The 23,676-nt window shown below is 42.3% G+C and overlaps 1 protein-coding gene across 1 annotated transcript in view; it reads left to right on the plus strand.

Annotated features, from left to right (window-relative positions):
- Positions 1-23,676, plus strand: part of ppp2r5b (protein phosphatase 2, regulatory subunit B', beta) — a 58,980-nt gene continuing 35,304 nt past the window's right edge. Inside the window, exon 1 of the mRNA XM_084003724.1 lies at positions 1-240. Within this exon, the coding sequence (XP_083859850.1) occupies positions 48-240 (193 nt within the window). The 5' untranslated portion in view covers positions 1-47. The remainder of the gene's footprint in view (positions 241-23,676) is intronic.

Here is a 23,676-nt window from a genome sequence, read left to right on the forward strand (position 1 = left end):
AAGGCACGCACGCACGCACCACCACCACCACGCCATCTGCAGACATCATGGAGACGACCAAGCTGCCTCCGTCCAGCCCGTCCTCGCCGACCACCAGCTTCTCGGTGCCGTCCGCGGAGAAGGTGGACGGCTTCCCGCGGAGGTCGATGCGCCGAGCCCGGCAGAGGAGGTCCCACAGCTCGTCCCAGTTCCGCTACCAGAGCTCCCAGGTGGAGCTCACCCCGCTGCCCCTGCTCAAAGGTGAGGCACTTTACCGTAGCAGCCATGTGACGCTATGTTCGAGTGAGATCCTGTCTTCACTTCCTGTGTCTTCAACACCTCGACTTGAGAGTGAAGGCCATCTACGGGCTTCACATTGATCAGTGTCGTGGAAAGGTCTCGAGATGCATTATATGTTGTAGTGGTAGGTGTCCAGTGTTGTCCTCTGTCGTCCTTTCTAACTTTAATGTATTGTCTGAAAGGAGCGTTGGAATTCATTTAAACGAACTATTGTTGGAATATTCAGTTCTTATTAGAATAATTCATCATTTGTCAATTAAATAACATCAAATTCAATAAAATGTTATTGATTGTGTCATATAACAAAAGTTATCTCCGGAGACTTTACACATTGAGCAGGACTAGGACACGCAACATCACCTGGAGCAAAGCGTTACAGCGCCACATAGTGGACAAACTGCCTTAACAGACTTAAGCCAGATATCTGGGGCGTATCTTGGTGGTCGTAGTAGTAGTAGTAGTAGTAATATTAACAGTAGTATTAGCATTAATAGTACTAGTAATATGAACAGTAATAGTATAGAAGGAATACTAACAGTAATAGTATTAACAGTAGAAGTTATGCAGTAGTAGTAATATTAACAGTAGTAGTAATATTAACAGCAGTAATATCAACACTAGTAGTAATATTAACACTAGTATTTAACAGTATAAACAGTGATAATATTAACAATAGTAATATTAACAGTAGTTATATTAACAGTAGTAATATTAAAAGTAGTAGTAATATTAACAATAGTAGTAATATTTACAGTAGTAGTAATATTAACAGTAGTAGTTATATTAACACTAGTGATAATGTTAACATTCGTAGTAATATTAAAAGTAGTAGTAATATTTACAGTAATAGTAATATTAACAGTAGTAGTAATATTAACAATAGTAGTAATATTTACAGTAGTGGTAATATTAACAGTAGTAGTTATATTAACACTAGTGATAATGTTAACATTAGTAGTAATATTAAAAGTAGTAGTAATATTTACAGTAATAGTAATATTAACATTGGGGGAGGCTGTTGCACAGAGAGGAGCGAGTTGTCCTCGAATCCCGGCTCCTCCAGTCTGCATGCTGAAGTGTCCTTGGGCAAGTAACTGAACCCCCAAATTGCCCCCGATGCTGCACCATCGGCGTGTGAATGTGTATGAATGAGTTAGATCCTGATGTGCAGGTGGCTCCTCTGCCATGTGTGTGAACGGGTAAAAGTGACTGAATGTAGTGTGAAGTGCCTTGAGTAGCTAGTTAGCTAGAAAAGTGCTATATTAATGCTCGTCCATAAATGCAGATGCATTTTACAGTAGTAATATTAACAGCAATGAACTCTGTTACGTTATAAGATTACAATTTTGCGACTTAATCTAGTCGATGATGAAAGTTTGTTTTGAAGAAGATTGTGTGCTCCAACATGTCTGCAGAGTCACTGAGCTTCATGTGGACCACTTACACACTCATTAAGGCTTCAGATATCGCCTGTCTCCGCCAGAAATGGGAAATGGTAGAAGCATCTCTCCATTACGAGGCCTTCCTCCTGGACTGACCACTGCTCATCTCCATCGCTTCATTAGATGAATCTCAGACAGAAACACAATTTAAAGATGTCACCTTGGACTCTGGGGACTTGGGTTGGGCATTGTCTGACCTAAAATTATTAAAAAATTAATAAAAAAAAACAAGTACAATAATTACACATGAAACCATTATCAAAATAGTAGTTAGCTCGAGTAAACAACAGCATGTGGGCAAAAAAGAGCAGATATATGATGAAAACGTCCTCATTGGTGATAACATGATGGAGAAAGATGGTCTGTTCTAGTTCATACTTTAAAGGCGTTACAGCTGTGAATGTAGCAGTTAGCCCCGACATTAGCAAGTATCGGAGCACCTTTATGATTATGAGTACAAGTACACGCACAGTATCAGACCGATACACGATGCTGGTATCGGTATCGGCGCATCCCTATTAATAAGAAACGGCCTCATGTGGTGGTCTGGTATGCCCAGTAGCTTTTAGTGGCTAATCGTGAGCCAATGTTAGCAAACTTAAGCGTAAGCTCTTCTATTCATGTGCTCCCGTCTTTTTCCCCACACAGTGAGAGTTGAACCTTTCAGAGATATTTCCCTGCTAGATTTCCTGTTTGGACAGTGAGTACATGTGCGTACACAGTAACGTCCAGATCAGTATTTGTGTACCTTTTCTTATGGTTCACACAGTAAACAAGACCTATCCCTACACATGTCTTCCATTTTTTATATATGCTTCCTCATCTATTCTTGTACGCCCCTTCCTCACTTTGCGTGCCTCTTTGTGACCTGTGTGACCCCTCTTTATAAGGTTACCCCCATCTCCTCCCATTAGCCCTCTATGAAGAGAAGAGCTTTCAGCTTTTAAAGATGGCTGCATGCATGCTTGTGTTTCTATTTTACCAGCTTGGACTTCCTCCCAGGCCTGTGACGAGGGTTTCATTGCGTCTTTACAGTAGCTTCAGTGCAGACATCTCTGTGCATACGTGCCTTCATAGACAGGAGTCCCAGCTATCACATGGCTGCTGCACCGCTGCGGCACTGTTTCTGGATCCCAGGAGGAACTGGTAGTAAGATCCTGCAGCAGCGGCGCAGGAGAAAAGCCTGGTGTGGCGGCCAGTATGTAGGCCAAGTGTAGACAGACGTGTGGGTGTTTTTCCCTCCAGGGAATCACATTCCCATCCTTACTTTGACCTACTCATCCTGTTAACAACGGCACATCTCTTTCACTTCAAGTTTCATTCGTGCTCACAGTTTCAGGCTGAATATGAAACATAATAGACACAGAAAGATATATAAAAGTCATATAAGAGTGAAGAAGATCCATCTCAAACACCAATATCTTCCTACGTTCTTTCTTAAATTTGTTCTTAAGAAAGATCCTAAGAATCTTAAACCGCTGAAATGTTCGCGCCCACGTTCTCATCATGATGGAGCGCATGTCTTCATTAGTTGCCAGTTTTATTATTATTATTATGTTAACGCCCCACCAGTGGCCATAAAAGGGCATGAGACTGCAGGGCCGTATGCACACACAGGATCACACACGAAGAAAGGTTGAGATCGAAGTGAAGAATGCAAAAAACATAAATCTAAAGACGTAAGAGAAGGTCAGTCGCTCTGAAGTGGAGGAAGTTGTTTCTAACCTGCAGCCTGTCAGTCACCTGTCACATAATAAATAAAGATCATAAATCATACAAATATTATTGTAATGTAAATCCTACAGTATAATAAAAATGTAGAATCGAAGAAATTGCAAAATACTATTATTTTGTACACACGTGAGCACTCAAATGTGCGTAAGTATGCTTTTGAGAGTACGTAGGATTTCACGTAAGAAAACATGGGTGAATGTCAGGATTTTGCAGAATGATATTTCATATTGTATTATAGACAACAAGCTAAAAATAATATTTTCAGCACAGCTACAATGTTGCGAGTTTGGAGAGTTTTTGAGATATAATGTCAGAAAAAGAAATAACCTCTACTTTGGAACAATTTCAGTCCAAACTGCTTCCTAGCTTGTATTAATGAAAATACAAAGTGTCATCAGAAGTGTGTGAAACATATCAGCCTTTGTATCGTTTGTAGTGTGAGTACATGACACGGTCTGCTCCGCTAATAGACGCATTCTGAACCGACCAATAGAAGAGCAGCAGGGACAGTCAAGGCAGCCAATGAACCCACGGATGAAGGGTGAAGGATACGGACTCCCGTTAATCCGTTTTACACTGAGTCATGTTTGGCCACCGGCCTGCAGAAAACACATGCAACAGCACTCAGCCCTCCCTGAACGCTGCTCCAGGACCAGTGCTGAACTTCAGTGTACTGCAGGGGACACATACGTCCATACCTGTGGAGATACTTGTTTCAAACAGAATGCATGGTGAGTTTGGAGTTACAGCAGCCTTCTGATGAAAGCCAACCCTGCCTCCTCCTCTTTCAGTGTTTATTCTCAGAGGGACTGATCACTTTTTTTTAACAGCAATCCTTTTCAACAGGTTTCTCTTTTTCCCCATGAATGTCTAAATGGGGCTTTAATGGAAGTACCCCCAAATGAGATGATGATTGAGTCATCAGAGGCACCGGGGCTTCCTCCGTAATCACTCTACATGTTTTTGTGTTGTCCTATTGCATACAAGTAAATGCATAAACCTGAAAATATGCAAATTCATGCAGGGTGTCAAAAAAAGGCAACACGAATGAGGATCAGTGTTGAGATTCTCCCCCTGTTGTTCTGCCTAGCACCCATCCACCAGACTCAGCAGACACTTTTTACTGATCACCATCATTATAGAGTTACTTCAACATCCTTTTGATCTAGTTATTGCTATCAAATCCCAACTAAATAGTTTATTTTGGGTTCATCCAGCTGGTAAACCAGCCCATGAGCACCTCTGCATGATATTAGGAGGACGGCGTTTGGTTTCCTGAGCTATCTGGGACTTGGATGGATGAAACCTTGTTGGGGTCTACGTGGAGGGAAGCCCTGCCTTCTCTCTACTGCATCTAGAGCGAGTGACTTACTTGACTTAAGCCCTTTGCTCCTCTAGGTTGTTGTTGGTTCTTTCTAGATCTCCCCAGCTGAGCCCACTCCTAGACAGTTCTGCCTGGACACCTCTTCTCCAGCTGTTCTTGGGGCAACCCCTCATGGGTTGCATTTCAGGGCTTGTCGGTTGATGTTTGTGAGAGGTGTTCTGAGGGTGTGTCCAATCCAACTCCACTTTCTCCTCAGAATGTGTGAGTCAGCGGGATCCTGGTTGGTTCTGTTCCACAGGTCTACATTGCTTGTTGTTCAGTATTCTGTGGAGGCAGGTGTTCTCGAACGTTTGTTGTTCTCCATGTCTCTGATCCATACAGAACACTTGTTTCACGTTGGAGTTGAACATGCATATTTTGGTGTTGATTGAGATGTGTTTCGAGCTCCAGATCTTCCAGAGCATGTGAAACACTACCTAACCTTATTGATCCTGCTCCTTAGGTCGCGTCTGTCCCTCTGGTGGGGTCCAAGTATGTGCTTTGTTGTGTATGCTGATGGAGTTGCTGGTTTTCGAGTGGATCTTCATGACCTTAGTCCTATATTTACATTTACCAGCCGAGATGGTTGAGAGGAGTGCCTAGCTGGGGCGTAGGTCGGGTGGTTCCATTGGGAGAATTTCGGCAGGTTGAATACAAGTCGTGTTGCCGCGTTCTGGATACGCTGAAGAGGTTTGACTGCGGAGGCAGCGTTAGGGCCCTATGAACTCCGTTTTAATTTAGTCCAGATTCCGTTTGATTTTTTCCCAAATTCCATGTTTCCCGTTTGATTTTTTCTAAATTCTGTGTTTTACAGTTTCAGAGCATTGTTTTTCAATCAAATGGTGTCAATCATGTGGTTGATGAATCAAAATTAAGAAATTTAAATACATTTACTGAAGAAACGTTCTAGTTGTTTTCTTCAGTAAATGTCTTCTCATTCAGAGACCATACACATAATGCATAAATATGTAAGTGTATGTGCAATCATTTATGGAGGAGTCATAATATACCACCCACTTTTAAACCCCCCCCCCCCCCCAAGCCCCGCCCCTCGGTGAAACAGACAGTGAAGAGACGCTGGATGAAGTGGTGTGTCCCGTTTATGACACTAAAACACAGTCTCGGCAACGTGTTTATTTAATTTTCTTTCAGCTGAGGTGCGGTGACAAAAACTTTATAAATTGTATCCAGATTTTGACAAATTCCAGTTGATTCCATTTTCATTGTCAGATTGCATCCACGTTTTCTGCATCATCAAATCATAGGGCCCTCCAGGGAGGCCAGCCAGGAGCGAGGTACAGTAGTCTTTGCTGTATTGGATGTCTAGAGCGAATGATGTGAATAAACACAAATGATCCAGCAGTCAAAATCGTGCGAGTAACGTAGACGTAACTGTACACCGTTCACATAATGTATTTCATTGGGGAATGTGTCACATTCCAGAAGCTAAAGGCACTCTAACTTCTGTTTCACTTTAAATAATACAACACTTGATGGTGTCCAGTAAAGTCTGAGTGGTTCTGGTAGCCCAGTAGAGCTAAATGGCTTCATCTCCTTACTGTTTCCATTTGTGCTCAACTGGACTGGTCAACAAAGATTTGGTTTGAAAGGCATGAATGCTGCTAGATTATTGAGATGGTCCACAAGGTTTCACAGGAGCTGTCTGTCCAACCAGAGACAGGCTGTTAGCTCTGTGCTGTCCCCCCCCCCGCTGCCATGCTCTCCCGGGGCTACAGACTCCCTCACATTCAGGCCTCCTGCACATGGATGTTGTGCTGCTGCTTGCTAGGTCAGGTCACATACCTGCCCACATCTACTCAGCAGATAATCAGACTTATGATTGACATTAGCAACTTGCACAAATGCAGGGAGGGTTTTCTGTATTTGTCTCCGTCTATCAGTATAGGATGCTGCAGGCAACACGGCAGTGCTACATACACTTTGCTTTTGACCTTGACAAACTGCATGTTGTTTCTCAAATCCCTCTTCATTGTCGGCTCTGCTGCTGCCTTCTCCATGAAACACATCTGTCTTATCTGTATTATGAAACACGTGTTATATATGCACTCGGCATACACCACAATCAGCATGTGCTCCTCTTTGCTAGCCCACCAGACCTTTGGCTTACTATGAGTCATCCAGGTGAACAGCACACACTGTGACTGTATCTGCGGAAACGGAAAAAAAAAAACCTTTAGGGATAAACAATTTGATGAGCAAGGAGAGAAACGGCATTCCTAGTAGGAGCATCATCACTGCACATGTGAAGTGGAAGAAATACTTTCTGTATGGCTAATTATGGTGATACCATGTGTGGTTGCTGTAGGTCAGTGATGGTCTGCTGAGCCTGCTGAGGATAAAATGGTACCAAGTAAAAGCTGGTGTGTATCAGGGGATCATGGGATCACTGTCTGGGTTAGCTTGAGATGGTGGTGAACAGTGTTGCTGCCAGCAGCTTCCTCAGCAGGAGCTCAGAGAGGAAACACCAAACGCACTTTATGCTCCTTTCAGCCTGGCGGCACTCTGCAGCCTTCACTGCTGCACACTTACTGAGCTCATATTGTATTTGTGCTACCGTCACTGGTATAGGGCCGCGCTGCCAAGAGATGCAAGACAAAAGACACCTTCACAATTTACCAGGGGGGCATTAGCAAACATGTATCAGTATTTGGAAGTCACAAGATGATCATACGAAAACTATTTCTGAACACAAGAGGCTCTAGTTGTGTTGTCCAAGTTGAATCAAAAAATTAATGTTATCAGGCGATCATCTGATCTGTAAAACAGCAGCAGACGAAGCAGAGAAAATTAAATCCTCCAATTGAATTGTTTTTGTTTTCATTACAGCTGTTTCTTACAGTCAAATGTGGTGTTGGGTTTCTTCTCATCAAAAATGGATGCCTAGTTGTTTATTATTATCTCCCACACCAACTTGAAAGCAGGAGCGCAGCACGTCTAATTGCTGTTTGAAAATGAATCAGCATGCTCAGCTCCGGTGTGCTCGTCGATACGGAATCCTCAAAACAGCAAAGAAAACACATTCATAGGAAATCACTCACGTCGTGTCATTGACAGCTGTTTCATGCAGACACCCTTCAGAGTGCAAACTAAAAGGTATCAGGAACAGTGAAAAACTGCTCTGCATTAATGGGAAATAGAAGCTAATTGCATAAGAAAAAGAAAAGACAAATTAAATAAATACAAATCTAATCAAGTGAGATCAATGAATTAGTGGCGGAATAAGATAAAGATGAGTAAATTAATAAGTTAACTAAAAGAGGTGGAGCGGGGGGGGGGGGCAAGGATAAGGTTGATATGGAATTGTAATATTTTATGAAAGAATTCCATTTCCGAGAGAATGGATCTGGGAAGTTAGAATATAGAAAACAAAGACAAATCAATAAACACCAGCGTCATCAAAGTATTGTGATGTGTTGGCAGCGACACCTCTGCAGCAGCGTGACGTAACCTGTCACCATGGAGACGAACAACAACATGTTAAACATCATTTATCAGCTGCAGCATGAAGCTAACAGACAGACGAGTGAGCCCGTGTCCTGCAGCTGTGTCTCAGCTTTGTATCTTTCAGATTTATTTATCTGTGTACCTGACAGCAGGTTCAATTATTAACATCTACTGCAAACTCTGCTCTGTTTCTATCAGCAAAACACTGTTGAATGTTTTAAGTTATTATTAGAACTGTTATGGTAGTATTAAGTACTCATATCAGTACTACATTGAAGTATTTGTACTCAGTCTGATAAAAAGTGGTATCGGTTCATCTCTATTTGTCGAGGCTTCACATGCTGGTTCATATACAAATTCTGTCATTTATCTTTCTGTTCACACAACAACATACAGAGAACGCAGGAATTATTCAGGTATATTTACAAATGGTATATTACAATGTTTAATCTTTTAACAGCCCCAGTTGTTTGACATTTTAGGTAAAGTTATAATGCTAACCAATAGTTTATGTGCTCACAGAGTGAGTCCTACTGCAGACCAGCAATGAGTCTCTCTTCTTCTTCTTCTTCTTCTTCTTCTTCTTCTTCTTCTTCTTCTTCTTCTTCTTCTTCTTCTTCTTCTTCTTCTTCTTCTTCTTCTCTATTGTTTTGCATCTGAACATTTATGCCATGCTGCTATCAGCCTGCTGGATGCTGTTTAACAGGTCACAGTGTGCTTTTGCAAGTCTTCTGTTTTGATGGAATGATAGGAAATGCATTTAAAATGCTCTCATGCTGTCTGTGAAAGAACAAAAATACACTGCTGCTGGTATTTCATACTCTGGGCCATTTTCATTGCTAACAATGATGGGATTAGAAGGAAGACATCAGACTTGTTATGAAATCTTGAAGATCATTTCATGAAATATAGCGAGGGAATATGCCTTAAAAAAGACTGTGAAGTAAGCGATTAAATGAAGAAAAACAATCTGTAGGGATGGTTTAGAGCTGGTTTTATTATCTGTAGGGATGTTTAGAGCTGGTTTTATTATCTTTAGGGATGTTTAGAGCTGGTTTTATTGTCTTTAGGGATGTTTAGAGCTGGTTTTATTATCTGTAGGGATGTTTAGAGCTGGTTTTATTATCTGTAGGGATGTTTAGAGCTGGTTTTATTGTCTTTAGGGATGTTTAGAGCTGGTTTTATTATCTGTAGGGCTGTTTAGAGCTGGTTTTATTATCTGTAGGGATGTTTAGAGCTGGTTTTATTATCTGTAGGGCTGTTTAGAGCTGGTTTTATTATCTTTAGGGATGTTTAGAGCTTGTTTTATTATCTGTAGGGATGTTTAGAGCTGGTTTTATTATATGTAGGGATGGTTTAGAGCTGGTTTTATTATATGTAGGGATGGTTTAGAGCTGGTTTTATTATCTGTAGGGCTGTTTAGAGCTAGTTTTATTATCTTTAGGGATGTTTAGAGCTGGTTTTATTATCTGTAGGGATCTACTGTGTATAACTTCTTTCTGAGTTTAATCAACATAAGAATGAGTCGAGACCGATCCGTGTGATGAGCAACGACTAGGGCTTTGACTCCGAACTTCGTTATTCGACTATAATTCGAATATCAAAAAATATGTATATATTCGAACGAATATTAGGCAGCCCTTAATTTTCGAACCTGTTATGGGCATTATTTTTTGTAAATGTCTTTGCTTGAACGTTGTTTTCAATTCAGATTCCGAGGCTTTTTCACGCCTGGTGAAGTTGTGTGAATCGCGAGCTCATTAGCAAGGCTATCATTGGTCATCTGGGCTCCTATAGGCGATGTTAGCGTCCTGGTTTGCGCCAATTTTGCAGACTCTAAGGCCGCGTTCAGACTGCCAGCAGAAATCCGATTTTTAGCCCATCCAGATTGGAACCGGATGACTCTTTTGAAGTCTGAACAGTCCCAAGTCACATGAAATCCGATTTTTGCGAAACGGATCGAAACCACCTCCGGGAGGTAGTTTCAGATCGCATTTGGACAGATGCGTCTCAGGCTGAACAGCTCCAAACACTCAGATCGGATTTGACTGTCCGTGAGGTCACTCTACGCGACGCCAGACCTGACCCAATGCGCCAAACCACCCGCCTGTTTCAAGTTGTGGAGCTACGTTACCGGTATGGAGCAGTCGGAAGAGGCCGAAAACATCAGTCCTTGGACAGAGGAAGAAACAAAATGACAATATACTCATGTGAGCTGCCTCCATCTTGTTTGTTGTTTTTCTCGTCGCTATTACATGAGGTCACACAATACACGCCTCCGCTCCGACGTCGTTGCTACAGCAACCAGTCAGATGGGTCACTTGATGTGGCCCAGTCTGAACAGAGCCAAATGCGATTTGGACACTTGCTAAAACAGTGTGGACAGTCAGCCCTAAAAATCGGATATGAGAAGGAATCAGATTTGAATCGGATTTGCCTGCAGTCTGAACGCGGCCTAAGACGCGCCTCCCAGAATACTGCCCGTAAATAGGCAAACAAACCCCGCCGAACAGTCGGCACTTACGGCCCCGATAATGTCTGAACATGTGAATCACCTGGTATTTTTGGCGAATAACTTAAAAAAGTCTGTAGCCAAATAAACTGCAGCCAGCCAGATCTTTATGTGAGCAAAACAATTTGTTAATGGGCCGTTAATGGCTGGTAGGATGGGGTTTTGTTTTTAGGCCTACCTTTATTTTGTCTTTTCAGTTTAGCCTGACTGGCTTATTTGACTTTATTTTTGATGAAACCGAATGCATACACAGTTTATGTCTGACCTAAATAAATAAAGGTTCTGAAAACATCATTGCCTGCCTATTGACGTTGACTGATACACTGCCCTCTGGTGGACAAAACATATACAACTTAAGTACCATACCATACCATATCATATAGGTCTTACTGAAGGCATTTAATGGTCAAAATATTATTAATAAATATTCGAATATATTCGAATATCAATATTAATAAACAAACGAACTTCGAATATGATTTTTGGGCTAAAGTCAAAGCCCTAGCAACTACAAACAGAATCTCACACCAGAAACGTTCTGAAACTTAAATAGGGGCGAGTGGATCCACAGATGTGCTGACTTTAGACACGGTGACTTTAGGGTTAGACCTTAAAATGTGGGTGGTATATTACCCTGCCTTCGCCCAATGATAGCTGGGATCGGCTCCAGCCCCCCCGCGACCCTGAATACAGGATAAGCGGTAGAAAATGGATGAATGGATGGATGCCCATGTTCATGGTCTCTGAATGACAAGGAATTAGAACTACTAGAATGTTTCTTCAATACATGTAGAGCTGCAGCTATCGAATCTTTTTGTAATCGAGTAATCTACCGATTATTCCATCGATTAATCGGATAAAAAATAATAATCACATCACTACAAATACATTATGCCAGTACATTAAATCAGCTAACATCAATGTTTACGATACCTGGTGTCGGCGACGCTTGGTGAACTAGCGTTAACAACTGGATGCTTCTGGCTCAGATGTCGGCAGGTCGGCCCACAATGCACCTGTCCCGGTACCGGTTGTGTTTCTGGTGCTTTTTAATTATTCTGAACGATGACACTCCGACAGTAAAGGCAGCGTTCCCATCCTGGCTCTGGCCGTACTGCACAATGTTTACCCGCCCGCGGAGAACTGGAGACCGGATCAAACCACCGGTTCTTAAAACTACGCCCGACCGGACCGCCCGGTTCTTAAAGGGATAGTTCTGAATTTTGAAATTATTTTCCAACTCAGCCGGTGTGTTCGAGACGTCTGGAGACGTTTTCAAGAAATTTAATTCAGTTCTTCTAGTTGCCGAGTTCGCTTATGCTATGGCTAGCGCAAGTCAATCGTTCTAGTTAGCATGGCATAAAACACTCATACCGACTCCACAGTGCACCCGGGGCAAATCAATTGTAACGGCAGACTATCGATGTACATCGTGTTGATAGAATGTTCGAAATAAAACCAACCTTGCATTTTTAAGGATGTATGTCTCAGCAGCATGTCATACTTCCTAGTAGGCTATGGCAGCACCGGACTGATATCACCTAGCACTTATAAGTTACCGGTTCTATAATATTTGGTTTACCTGCTGTCATTGCTACAGACGCAGAGTAGCCTGCAGTGCTAGTTTCTTCAATCTCACAGAAATGGCCATTTTTGGAGAATATACTGAAACTTTTGAAGACTCTGATGAGGAGTTTTTTTCCACCCAAACCCAACCGTACCTGTACGAGCCTGAATATACAGAGGAAGAATTGCGCGAGAGGGATGCTCAAAGGGCAGAACGTGAACGAGCGTCTGTGGAGACCGAGATAGCCCCCGCTGGAGCTGAGAGCCGGGACTGAACAAACGGAGACTGGTGGTGCCAGGAGGGAATCCCCCGCAACGCGTCCGAGGGTTTACGGTTCTCCGGACGGAGCAGAGATTCGGGTTCGCGGTGCGTAATTGTGGGTTTGCGGGACCATGTGCTGCCCGGTGTTTGAGTGAGCTCCAAGGGCTTTTCAGACAGCCTTGGGGGCTTAACGGCCGACAAATCGGCGGTGTTCAGGTGTGTATTTACCGGCTGGATTCCGAGCAGCGTGTCTTAGAGTTTTTAGTCCAACAGAGCAAAGTAAAATTCCGCTGCTGCTGAGAAACTAGTCCCTCAAAAAATGGATGATTCATGCGATGCGAGGTTAGTTTTGTTTCAAATATTATTCTATCAACACATATATGTACATCGACAGTCTAGTGTTTTAATTGATTTGCCCCGGGTGCACTGTGGAGTGGGCAAGACTGTTTTTAATGCCATACTAACTAGAACGATTGACTTGCGCTAGCCATAGCATAAGCGAACTCGGCAACTAGAAGAACTGAATGAAATGTCTTGAAAACGTCTCCAGACGTCTCGAACACACCGGCTGAGTTGGAAAATAGGTCTTATGTCCAAAATTCCGAACTATCCCCTTAACACTACACCCGAGAGGGGAGACAGTGAGACAGGACTGGTATCTTACGGGGGGGGGGAGACAGTGAGACAGGGCCGGTATCTTACGGGAGGGGAGACAGTGAGACGGGACCGGTATCTTACGGGAGGGGAGACAGTGAGACAGGACTGGTATTTTACAGTAGGGGAGACAGTGAGACAGGACCGGTATCTTACGGTGCGAGGGGAGACAGTGAGACAGGACCGGTATCTTACGGGAGGGGAGACAATGAGACAGGACCGGTATCTTACGGGAGGGGAGACAAGCTTTCTGTACAAAAAAAGGATTGACAGTTGTCTTGATTTTTGACGCTGAAGTCACTCCCTAACATTAGCTATTTGTAGTTATTTATGAGTCTTCACTAAAATAATATGATAATGCAGTTTAAAAATAAACTTGTTTATTTTATTGTCACAACGGAACAGAGGGACATCAAAATATATTAAAGTTCTGAAAAATAAAATGTATAAAAATACAAACTTAAGATATAAAACTTTGAACAAAAACATAATAACAACAACCACACACAAAGTATTTAAAGACTTGGTAAGCTTCATAAATATAACTTCAAACAAGACTGGAGACCAATTATGTTAAGTTCTATATGTTTCGTCCGTTTTTATTTTATTTTTAAAATATTTATTTATCAGCCATTATAAATGCCGATACCGATAGTTTGGAAAATGTCTAATATCGGCTGATAATATCAGCTCGCCGATATATCGGTCGGGCTCTAGTATCGGCCAATACCCACAGCACGAGTGGGTGGAAAATGTTCACTGAAAACATCGATTTTGGGAAAAAATAAAACGGAATCTGGAAAATGAAAACTGATTTCATAGAGGGGGGGTCATGAATTTGTTTTTAGACGAAGGCCCTCCAGAAAAAGGTTATTCTTTGTAAATATCGTTCACACTGAACACCAAGGCAAATTCCTTGTATGTGAAAACATACTTGGCAATAAACTCCTTTCTGATTCGGATTCTGATTCTGATGTGTGATGACGCCAACAGAGAAAACTGGTGTTGTAACTACAGCATCCTGCAGACTCACTTACAGTAGCTGCTTCTGACCTTTCAGCTGTGTTTTCCTGCTTCGCTGTGATTTCTGCTGTTTCTTCAGGCCATGATGAGGTACTGTACTTGATGACACAAAATGAAATATTGCCTATGCAACATGCAACATAAGATCACATGATTTAGGTAATTTGTTAACTTGCAATGTTTGCGTTCGTTTTCCTTTTAGTTTGTCCACGTTTTAATAATGCTCTGTTTTAAATGTGCTTTTTACTGTAAAACATTCACCTTCTCACACAGCTTGTATGTGGGAGATTCAATGACTCTCTCACTCTTTCTCACACTCACTCTTTCTCACTCTCTCCATGTCTCTGGGGCCTGGTATTGGGTTGCAGAAGGCATGGAGTAAGTTTTGCTCTGTGACAGTCTGAGATCAATTAAGAGGGAGAGTGGGGGGAGAAAGTGAGGCGGGTGAGTGAATGAGGAAAGAGGAAATGACTGAACATTAAGTTGACAGGTGGAGGAGGAAGAGTGGGAGGAGGAGAGATGGTGAGATAAAAAAGAAAAGAAAGAGAGAGGATATTGCAGGAGAGGATGTAATGAAATGGCCAGCGATGCAATCCTCACAAGCGCTGCTGTGTCACTGAAGAAGAGTTGTGTCTTAAAGCAAATGCTGATGTGTTCGCAAATAAGCGCTTAGTTTCACCTTGATGGGTGTTTGCTATTAAATATGCTGCTGTGGGTCTGAGGTATAGCAAAGCTAAGTCAACAAAGAAAATCAAATACTGGATCACCAGTTTTAAAGAAATATGCTCAGACATATTCAACAACAAGAACACGAGAGGTTGTTTTTATTCTGTTCATTGCAGCAGCGTGGAATCATCAACTATTATGCAACAAGTGGTCACAAAGCTGCTCATCAAATGTGGAGGAGGATTCCTGATGTTACTGTCTCCAAACATTGATTTCTTATTTCTGAAAGTCACTCAGCACTCAAGGACAATTTGAGCTTTCGTATAAAAAGAGGTCCAGTAATTTATTGACAGTGATAAAGGTAATCAAAAGCAAGTAAAGTATAAGTGTAAAGACATGATCGCAGCATGTAATACCCAGCTGGTCTCCGTTCATTATGCTGTGTCGTGGAAATGTGTTGTATAAGTGTGTTGTGGAAATGTGTATTATAAGTGTGTTGTGGAAATGTGTATTATTAATTCCGTTGAATTATTTAAAGATGGGCATCGCTTCATCCTTTGCCAGGACTTAGTCTTTTCTCACTGCCGTTGTTAAAGACAGAATGGGACTTTTCTGTCTGCATCCCTTGAATCCAGCACAGAAAGACCATGATTTGAAACCAACTGCCATTAAATTACAAAGCTGATTTGAGCAAAGTTCTCCAGATAAAGCAGCTGTCACTTTCCCAGTGATGAATTTGACTTCAATCACTGATCATTTTCAGATGGTAATTTGGAATAAAACTCTGTTTGTGAAGCTCCTTAATAGGACGGATAGGAGATTCTGTCTTTACAGTACAATATCTTGTCTTATATGAGAATGTTTTAGCATAAAAAATTGAGAGATCATTGACAATTACTTAAAAACTCTCTCTGGACAAACTTCCAAGGACATCGTTCTTGCAATTTGAGGTGAAATAGATTTTGACCCTGCAAGTATCCCGTAGCATTAGTAATTCAATCTTCATCCTCCACATCGTCATCTTTGACAAAAAATGGTCAATGCAGCTCAAGGTCAACATGTTTTCATTTTTTTCATTTGTATTTCCACATGTATGAAACACCAACACTTCAATTAGCTGATGGCTGATAAGAAATCAGGCTTGCTCCAGGTTGTACAGGTTTTACAGGCCCAGCAGACATTGGGCAACATCAGCATTTATTTGGACTCATGGTTTTGTCAGTCCAATATTCACTCTCTTCTGTGTTGGTCTCAACAAATTATTGAGCAAGATCTAGCTATTTAGCAGCATAGCATGCTCCGCTATGTTCACCAGCTATTTGTTAAATGTATGTGATAGCCATTTAGCCAAAACAGCTTAAGATGATGAAAGGCTTACTAAAGCTGAGAGGATACAGAGTTTGGGCTTATAATCTATAAGATTGTCCCTATGACAGACATATTAATTATTCTTAGTGCTGTCAATCGATTAAAAAAATTAACTAATTAATTGCACAATTTGCCGTTATTAATCGCAATTAATCACAATTAATCGAAATTAATCGCTTTCTTTCTTCTTAAGAATAAAGTATGTTATAATGGATATTTAAATGTAAAATGATGGAATTTATGTAGAATCAACACAAAGGAAGTATTTAAATTCAAATACTATTGTTAAATAGCAGCTTTTTTTAACTGTAAACACAGATTCTCTCATGTGAACTACAGATTTCCAAAGAAACCATCAAGGCCATCAAAATTAACTGTCAGCTTGAAAAAGGCATATTTCTTATATGCACTAACAGAACATTTCAAAAAGGTCCACAATAGAACATGCAAATATGGAAAAAAGAACAAGGAAATATTCTGCTGTGAAGTCAGAATGATAAATCCTTTTCACTCCTGTCACGAACCTGGCTCTAGGCCATGACAAACAAAACCGAAAAGGACAACAAAACTGCAATTCCATGTTTTATTTTAACTTAAAAAGTAGTCACAAAAGAATGAGGTGTGTTTCAATCTGTATTATCAGTAGTGTGCATGTGGGTGCATGAATATGGTGATGTGATGTGTGGTGTGCAGTAAACTAAACAAAAGATAAAAACCCAAAAGGTGCCCATGTGGTCAGCGTCTGAGTGAGAGGGCAAACTGGTAAGAAGCTGGGCCTTTTATCCTGTAGGAGCACTGATTCCAGGTGCTCCCAATCCCAGCAATCAGGTCCTGCCTCAAAGGCTACGTTCACACCGCAGGTCTTAATGCACAATTCCGATTTATGGCTCAAATCCGATTTTTTGTTTGGCTGTTCACATTACCTCTTTAAATGCGGCCTGTCTACGGATTGCTGTGTGAACAGCTCACGCTCCTGAAGTGACCCGCATGCGCAGTTGATCATTGATGACATCACGCCACAGCGGTGTTTACGGAAGCGAACATGGCAACGGCAACCGGTAACGTGGGACTGTATGGCTTCATGCTAAAAACAGTGTGTGGCGGCAGCCGGCAAATTTGCTTCGCTGCTGTCCTCCATGTTTGTTTTGGCTCCCGCCCCCTTTTCAATCAACTTTATTTGTCATTAATTTACAAAACAGTGCAGCGCGGGTCAGAATGACGTCAAAGTCGCATTAAATGCGACCTGGCTGTTCAGACTGCGGTCGCATTCAAAAAAATCCGATACGTATCCGATTCAGTACCACATTTAAATGGCTACGTTCACACCGCGGTTACAAGTGACCTGAATCTGATTTTTTCGCTCATATGTGACCCATATCTGATTTGCTTTTGACAATGTGAACAGCACAAGTCGCATTGAATCTGACATTTTCTAATCAGATTCAGGCCACATTGGCTACGTTCACACCGCAGGTCTTAATGCACAATTCCGATTTATGGCTCAAATCCGATTTTTTGTTTGGCTGTTCACATTACCTCTTTAAATGCGGCCTGTCTACGGATTGCTGTGTGAACAGCTCATGCTCCTGAAGTGACCCGCATGCGCAGTTGATCATTGATGACATCACGCCACAGCGGTGTTTACGGAAGCGAACATGGCAACCGGTAACCGGTAACGTGGGACTGTATGGCTTCATGCTAAAAACAGTGTGTGGCGGCAGCCGGCAAATTTGTGAGCGGGTGATTGCACGAAGGAGGAAGAGGAGAAAGAAAATTCACATTTTAATGATATTTGTCATTCATTTACAAAAACAGTGCAGCGCGGGTCAGAATGACGTCAAAGTCGCATTAAATGCGACCTGGCTGTTCAGACTGCGGTCGCATTCAAAAAAATCCGATACGTATCCGATTCAGTACCACATTTAAATGTGGCCTGAATCTGATTAGAAAATGTCAGATTCAATGCGACTTGTGCTGTTCGCATTGTCAAAAGCAAATCAGATATGGGTCACATATGAGCGAAAAAATCAGATTCAGGTCACTTGTAACCGCGGTGTGAACGTAGCCATTTAAATGTGGTACTGAATCGGATACGTATCGGATTTTTTTGAATGCGACCGCAGTCTGAACAGCCAGGTCGCATTTAATGCGACTTTGACGTCATTCTGACCCGCGCTGCACTGTTTTGTAAATTAATGACAAATAAAGTTGATTGAAAAGGGGGCGGGAGCCAAAACAAACATGGAGGACAGCAGCGAAGCAAATTTGCCGGCTGCCGCCACACACTGTTTTTAGCATGAAGCCATACAGTCCCACGTTACCGGTTGCCGTTGCCATGTTCGCTTCCGTAAACACCGCTGTGGCGTGATGTCATCAATGATCAACTGCGCATGCGGGTCACTTCAGGAGCGTGAGCTGTTCACACAGCAATCCGTAGACAGGCCGCATTTAAAGAGGTAATGTGAACAGCCAAACAAAAAATCGGATTTGAGCCATAAATCGGAATTGTGCATTAAGACCTGCGGTGTGAACGTAGCCTTAGTCACACATACATACAGGGGCCGTCACACTCCATAGAACAACAATTCAGCTTAGTCCTCCTTTACATTCAGCCCATTACTGAGACAGACCAGTCTGTTTACATTGTCAGAGGACAAAGCAGCACACGCCACATCTAGTGTTTCTCACGCAGACAAATTACCGGGATAATTAAAAAAAACTGCTCGGCGATCACTCGCCACGATCCCTGACGCCGCAGCCTCAGCCAGTCTTACGCTGAACTCGTCATAGGTCTTACTTCAGCCGCCACGGGAAGTAAACAAAACACAGCTGCGTTAATTTCGTTAAAAAAAATTAACGCGTTAAATATTTCATAATTAACGCAAAGATTAACGCGTTAATTTTGACAGCACTATTCTTTATGGATGTGAATTTTAAAATATTCTTTATCAGCACAGCCATAGTAATAAAAGAATCAAAGGTTTTAAGCACTTTAAATGAGTTAGCTTCATGTCTATGTTCATGTTACAAAGTAACGCGTTAGAGTACTCTAATTACTTTTTTCGTGTAATGTAACGCGTTAGTTTTGTGCGTCAAGCAATCAGTAACTTCGTTATTTTAAAAAAAAAGTAATCCGTTATTTTAAGAATTTCTCCGGATACAGTAAGGAAAATCCCGACTGCAGCCTGCTTTTTGTCAGACAGTAGTGTGCCACCTGCGGATGTGTCAGCGGAGGCGCAGCGCTGTGATGCGTCTGTGCCCTGCTGCTGACCTATGTTACCTGTGTCAGCGCTTCAATACCCCACCACCCTCCAAGCGCACCCGTGGAGTCTCGTTCTGTTAAAGCTGTTAAAATGTCTGTTAGATCGTTGACTGGTCGTTCATTTCTAAATGGATCTGAATCTGCTACCTGTTTACCTCAGATTGTGTTTACAAGTAAGCGCACTTTATGCACTTTCATAACTGCATTCGGGTTAAAAAAATTCAGGAGTTACCTAATCTTGTTTGGTGCTCATATATAGGCTACCTGGGCTGGGTAGGTGTGAATTTTGATTCATATGTTGTGTGATCAAAAAAAATAAATTAATTAATAAAGCGCTATGTGGCATATTGCTAACTGTCTTTATTGTTATCCTGCAGAGTTAATTTGGTTGGATGACTGACATTATTCATCATTGTCACAACTTCTCGGTGCATTTAAAGGAGGCTGTGTGTGTCAGTTAAGTTGCAGCATGTGCGAGGCGCTGCAAACGGCTTTTAATTTTTGGTAACGCATGAGTACTCTAATGCGTTACTTTTACTCACAGGTAATGCTGTAACGTAACTGATTACTTTTAATTGATGGTAACGTTGTAACCTAATTAACTACTTTCCAAAGTAACTATACCCAACACTGGTCTGGAGTGATCCGGTTAGAATGTGTCTCCATGTGTTTCAAGTCATCACGGTTGGATCTCACTTCTCTGCTCTACATAATTCAAGGTCAACTTTACAGCTAAGTGTTAAAGTCATCTTAGGAGCTAACTGCATTGGTAGTGTGGTAGCGACCTGTCAATCAGCAGGTAAGGCCCGCCCCCTAAAGCATCCCCTGCTTTCTGGTCTGGTGGACTCTAAATGGACCATAATGTACTAAATGAACCTCATGCTGGATTGAAGAAGACTTGAAACTAGAGATTGAGACCATAAACTGTTTACGCTTTTTTTCTCATAGACAATCAGACTGTTTTGCAACCAGAGGAGTCACCAGGTGAGAGAAGGCAAGTTGGGCACATCAGCCTTGACTTCACTTTTCTGAACCGGCGGTTAAAAGGATTCTCAAACACACTAAAACTCTGCATAGAGTTGAGGCTGCAGTGTTGGTGATAGTTATCAACTGGGTCGTCATGTTAAGAGACAAGTTAAGAAAGACATCGCCACACAAAAACACCATCCTAGTCATTTTAGATGAGATGTTTGTTGTGAGTTTTTGACCCTGAAAACATTCGGTAAAGTTTGGAAGCCGATCTCTGTTTTTTTTTTGTTTTTTTTAAAGATTTTTTTGAGGCATAGACGCCCTTTATTAGCAGTGGATAGATCGGAAACATGAGGAGAGAGAGGGGATGTGACATGCAGCCCTCCGGCCGGGATTCGAACCGGGGTCGGCTGCGTATGTACGTTCGTACATGGTATGCGCTTAAACCACTCCGCCAACTGCGCGCCCAGCTGATCTCTGTTTTGTTGCAGATCTAGATAAATGTCAAAATGGGAATTGTTGGTCCAAGACCAATATTTAATGACAATCTATTGATAATTTGGTGAGATCTCAGGCAGAGGAAGTGACAGATAAAAATCAAAGAATTTCAGGCCACGAACAGCCTACTAATACAACTCTATTGACATGCTATATGCTAATACCCAGCCACTTTCATTACCTTTTCTCAGTACCATCGCCAAGTGACCACTTCCTAGTATTTCTGCTCCAGTTTAAAGCAGGAGTATGTTTTGTCCTGTCCTGTTCTCAGCAGTGTTTATCCTTCAGTCTTCTTGAGAATCTGAAGAGGCCGACGGGAGGAGGGCGGAGTCAATGATCCTCCTCATTTCTCCTTTACAATCAGGCTGTTTAGAAGCAGGATCATGTATTGTACATGTTTAAGTGCTTAAGGGGGTTAGATCACTAAGAGATGGATTGAAAGTGTCACTTAAAGCGCTTAAGGTGATATCCATACTGACTTTTACACTGCACGGTGTCTCACTTGTGATAGCTCCCTTCTACTATTTATACCTGCCTCTTTATATCTGCCTCAATCCCCTCCTGCCTCTGTCTCCCCCTCCCTCCCATCTTCTCTTCCTCTCTTCCGTCACTGCATCTGTGCATTGAGTGTGTGTGTGTGTGTGTGTGTGTGAGTGTGTGTGTGTGTGTGTGTGTGTTTGATGACAGAGGTGCAGAGGCGGCTTGGGTGGTGGCTAAAACAGAAGCTGTCCTCCTCTCGTTCTCATTCAACCCAAAACAGAATAGCTGTTATTTAAAGACGAGAGCTGTACTTGCTCGCCTGAGAAAAAAATTAAGCCTTGGAGAGATTGATGGGTGGAGTAGACGAAGGGAAAGGTGGAGGGAGGAAAAGAATGGATGTACCATAGCGATGGAAAGATGAGAGAGAATAGCAGGAGGAGGATGAAGGGGATGATGTCATCTTTTAACCCTGTACTGCTCTCCTCCCTCCTGTTTTCTCCCCTCCTCCCCCTCTCACCAGCAGGACTATATTTAGATATGTGCAGCTGTGTGTGTTTGGATTGTATTCCATGCTGCTCATTCTTACACACACACACACACACACACACACACACACACACACACACACACACACACACACACACACACACACACACACATATATATATATATGCATATGGTCCTTTCACCAAACCCACCCTCTATCTTATCGATATCACATGCCGTCTTTTCTGTCTGGAGTTGAGCCTTTATTTCCTTACTGTCAACAGATGCCATGAAAAGACCAAAAACAAGTATTTCATGTGTAGCCACAGATCTGTCTTTTGAGACTGCCTGAGTGGGGCTGTCAGGCAGAAACCTCTGGTTCTGAAAAGTGAAGCCAAGGCTGAAGTGCCCTGAGCTTGCTTTCTCTCTACTGGGATCAGGGGGCAAGAAGTGTGATTGTAAAGAAGTCTTTGAGAAAATCAGCCTAATTTTCACTTAATTTACTAGCTTAGTAAATATTATAAACATGAGTTTATGGGCCCTAGTTTCGTAGACCAGGCGCAGTCAGCGTGTAGCGCACCTGCGCCACGCCGCCGAAGTTTCGTGCACCGCGCAGGCTAGCGCAGGCACACCTCCCATCACTCCCACCCGCGCAAGTGGGAAAGAGGGAGGAGAAGAAGGCGTGAGTGGGAGACGAGGAGGAGACGAGGCGTGTACTGGGATTAATACAGCCGATTCAGATCTTCACCAATCAAATGAGCTCCTCTCCTCACCTTTAATGCGTTAGGGGAAGTTCAGTGCAAGTTTCGTCACTTGACAACCCAATGACAGAAGCAGCGCCGCTGCTCCCACTCATCACACGCTGTGCGTGCGTATAGTCAAAATAAATGCCGATATTATATCAGTATAGAAATTGTAGGCACATTTTAGGCATGTCTATCACAAAACAGGGTCAGGGCGCACAGCAGACATAATAGCAAGCTGGCCGGGCCATTCATCATCATCATCACCGTCTTCATCATCTGCGCTCCACAGCTGCACCGGATTCCCCGTCCAACACCAGAACGGCGGGACACCGGGACCTTGCCGGCCGCTCAGACCAGCTGCAGCCCCAACTCCGGTTCCAGCTCGCGGCAAAGTTGCGTGTTTCCACGGACACGGACAACAGGCTGCCGAGGCGCGATAACAGGCACGAGCTGCTGTATTTTTTTTTTACGATTTTTTCAGGCATAGACACTATTATATTATTATATTAGGATATTATTGGAAGATGTTGTTAAATGGAGAGTGTACTTTGACTACAGTTGTCCTCTCCACTTAACTCATTGATTGGATAACATCAAAACTAATCTATTGCATTTGCATTCCAAATCCTCCCAATTATGGAATCTCTTTCATATTTTTTATATTTTCAAATATGGGATCTGACAGTAGCCAACAGTTTACAAAATGTACTCATATTTATTTTTCTGCTATAGGCAGATACAAGTATCAAACCACATTAAATGCAGGACATGACATTACTGTCCTGGAGGAGGACCCCCAGTCCCCCCGTTAAAAACAGTTTCTTTGCTTCAGATGCCCAACCTTGTATGTACACTTTTCATGTACTCCTCACCAGAATCAACACCTACACAGCAAATGATC

This window comes from Eutrigla gurnardus (assembly GCF_963514095.1).
Source record: "Eutrigla gurnardus genome assembly, chromosome: 23".
In the NCBI taxonomy this organism is placed as follows: domain Eukaryota; kingdom Metazoa; phylum Chordata; class Actinopteri; order Perciformes; family Triglidae; genus Eutrigla; species Eutrigla gurnardus.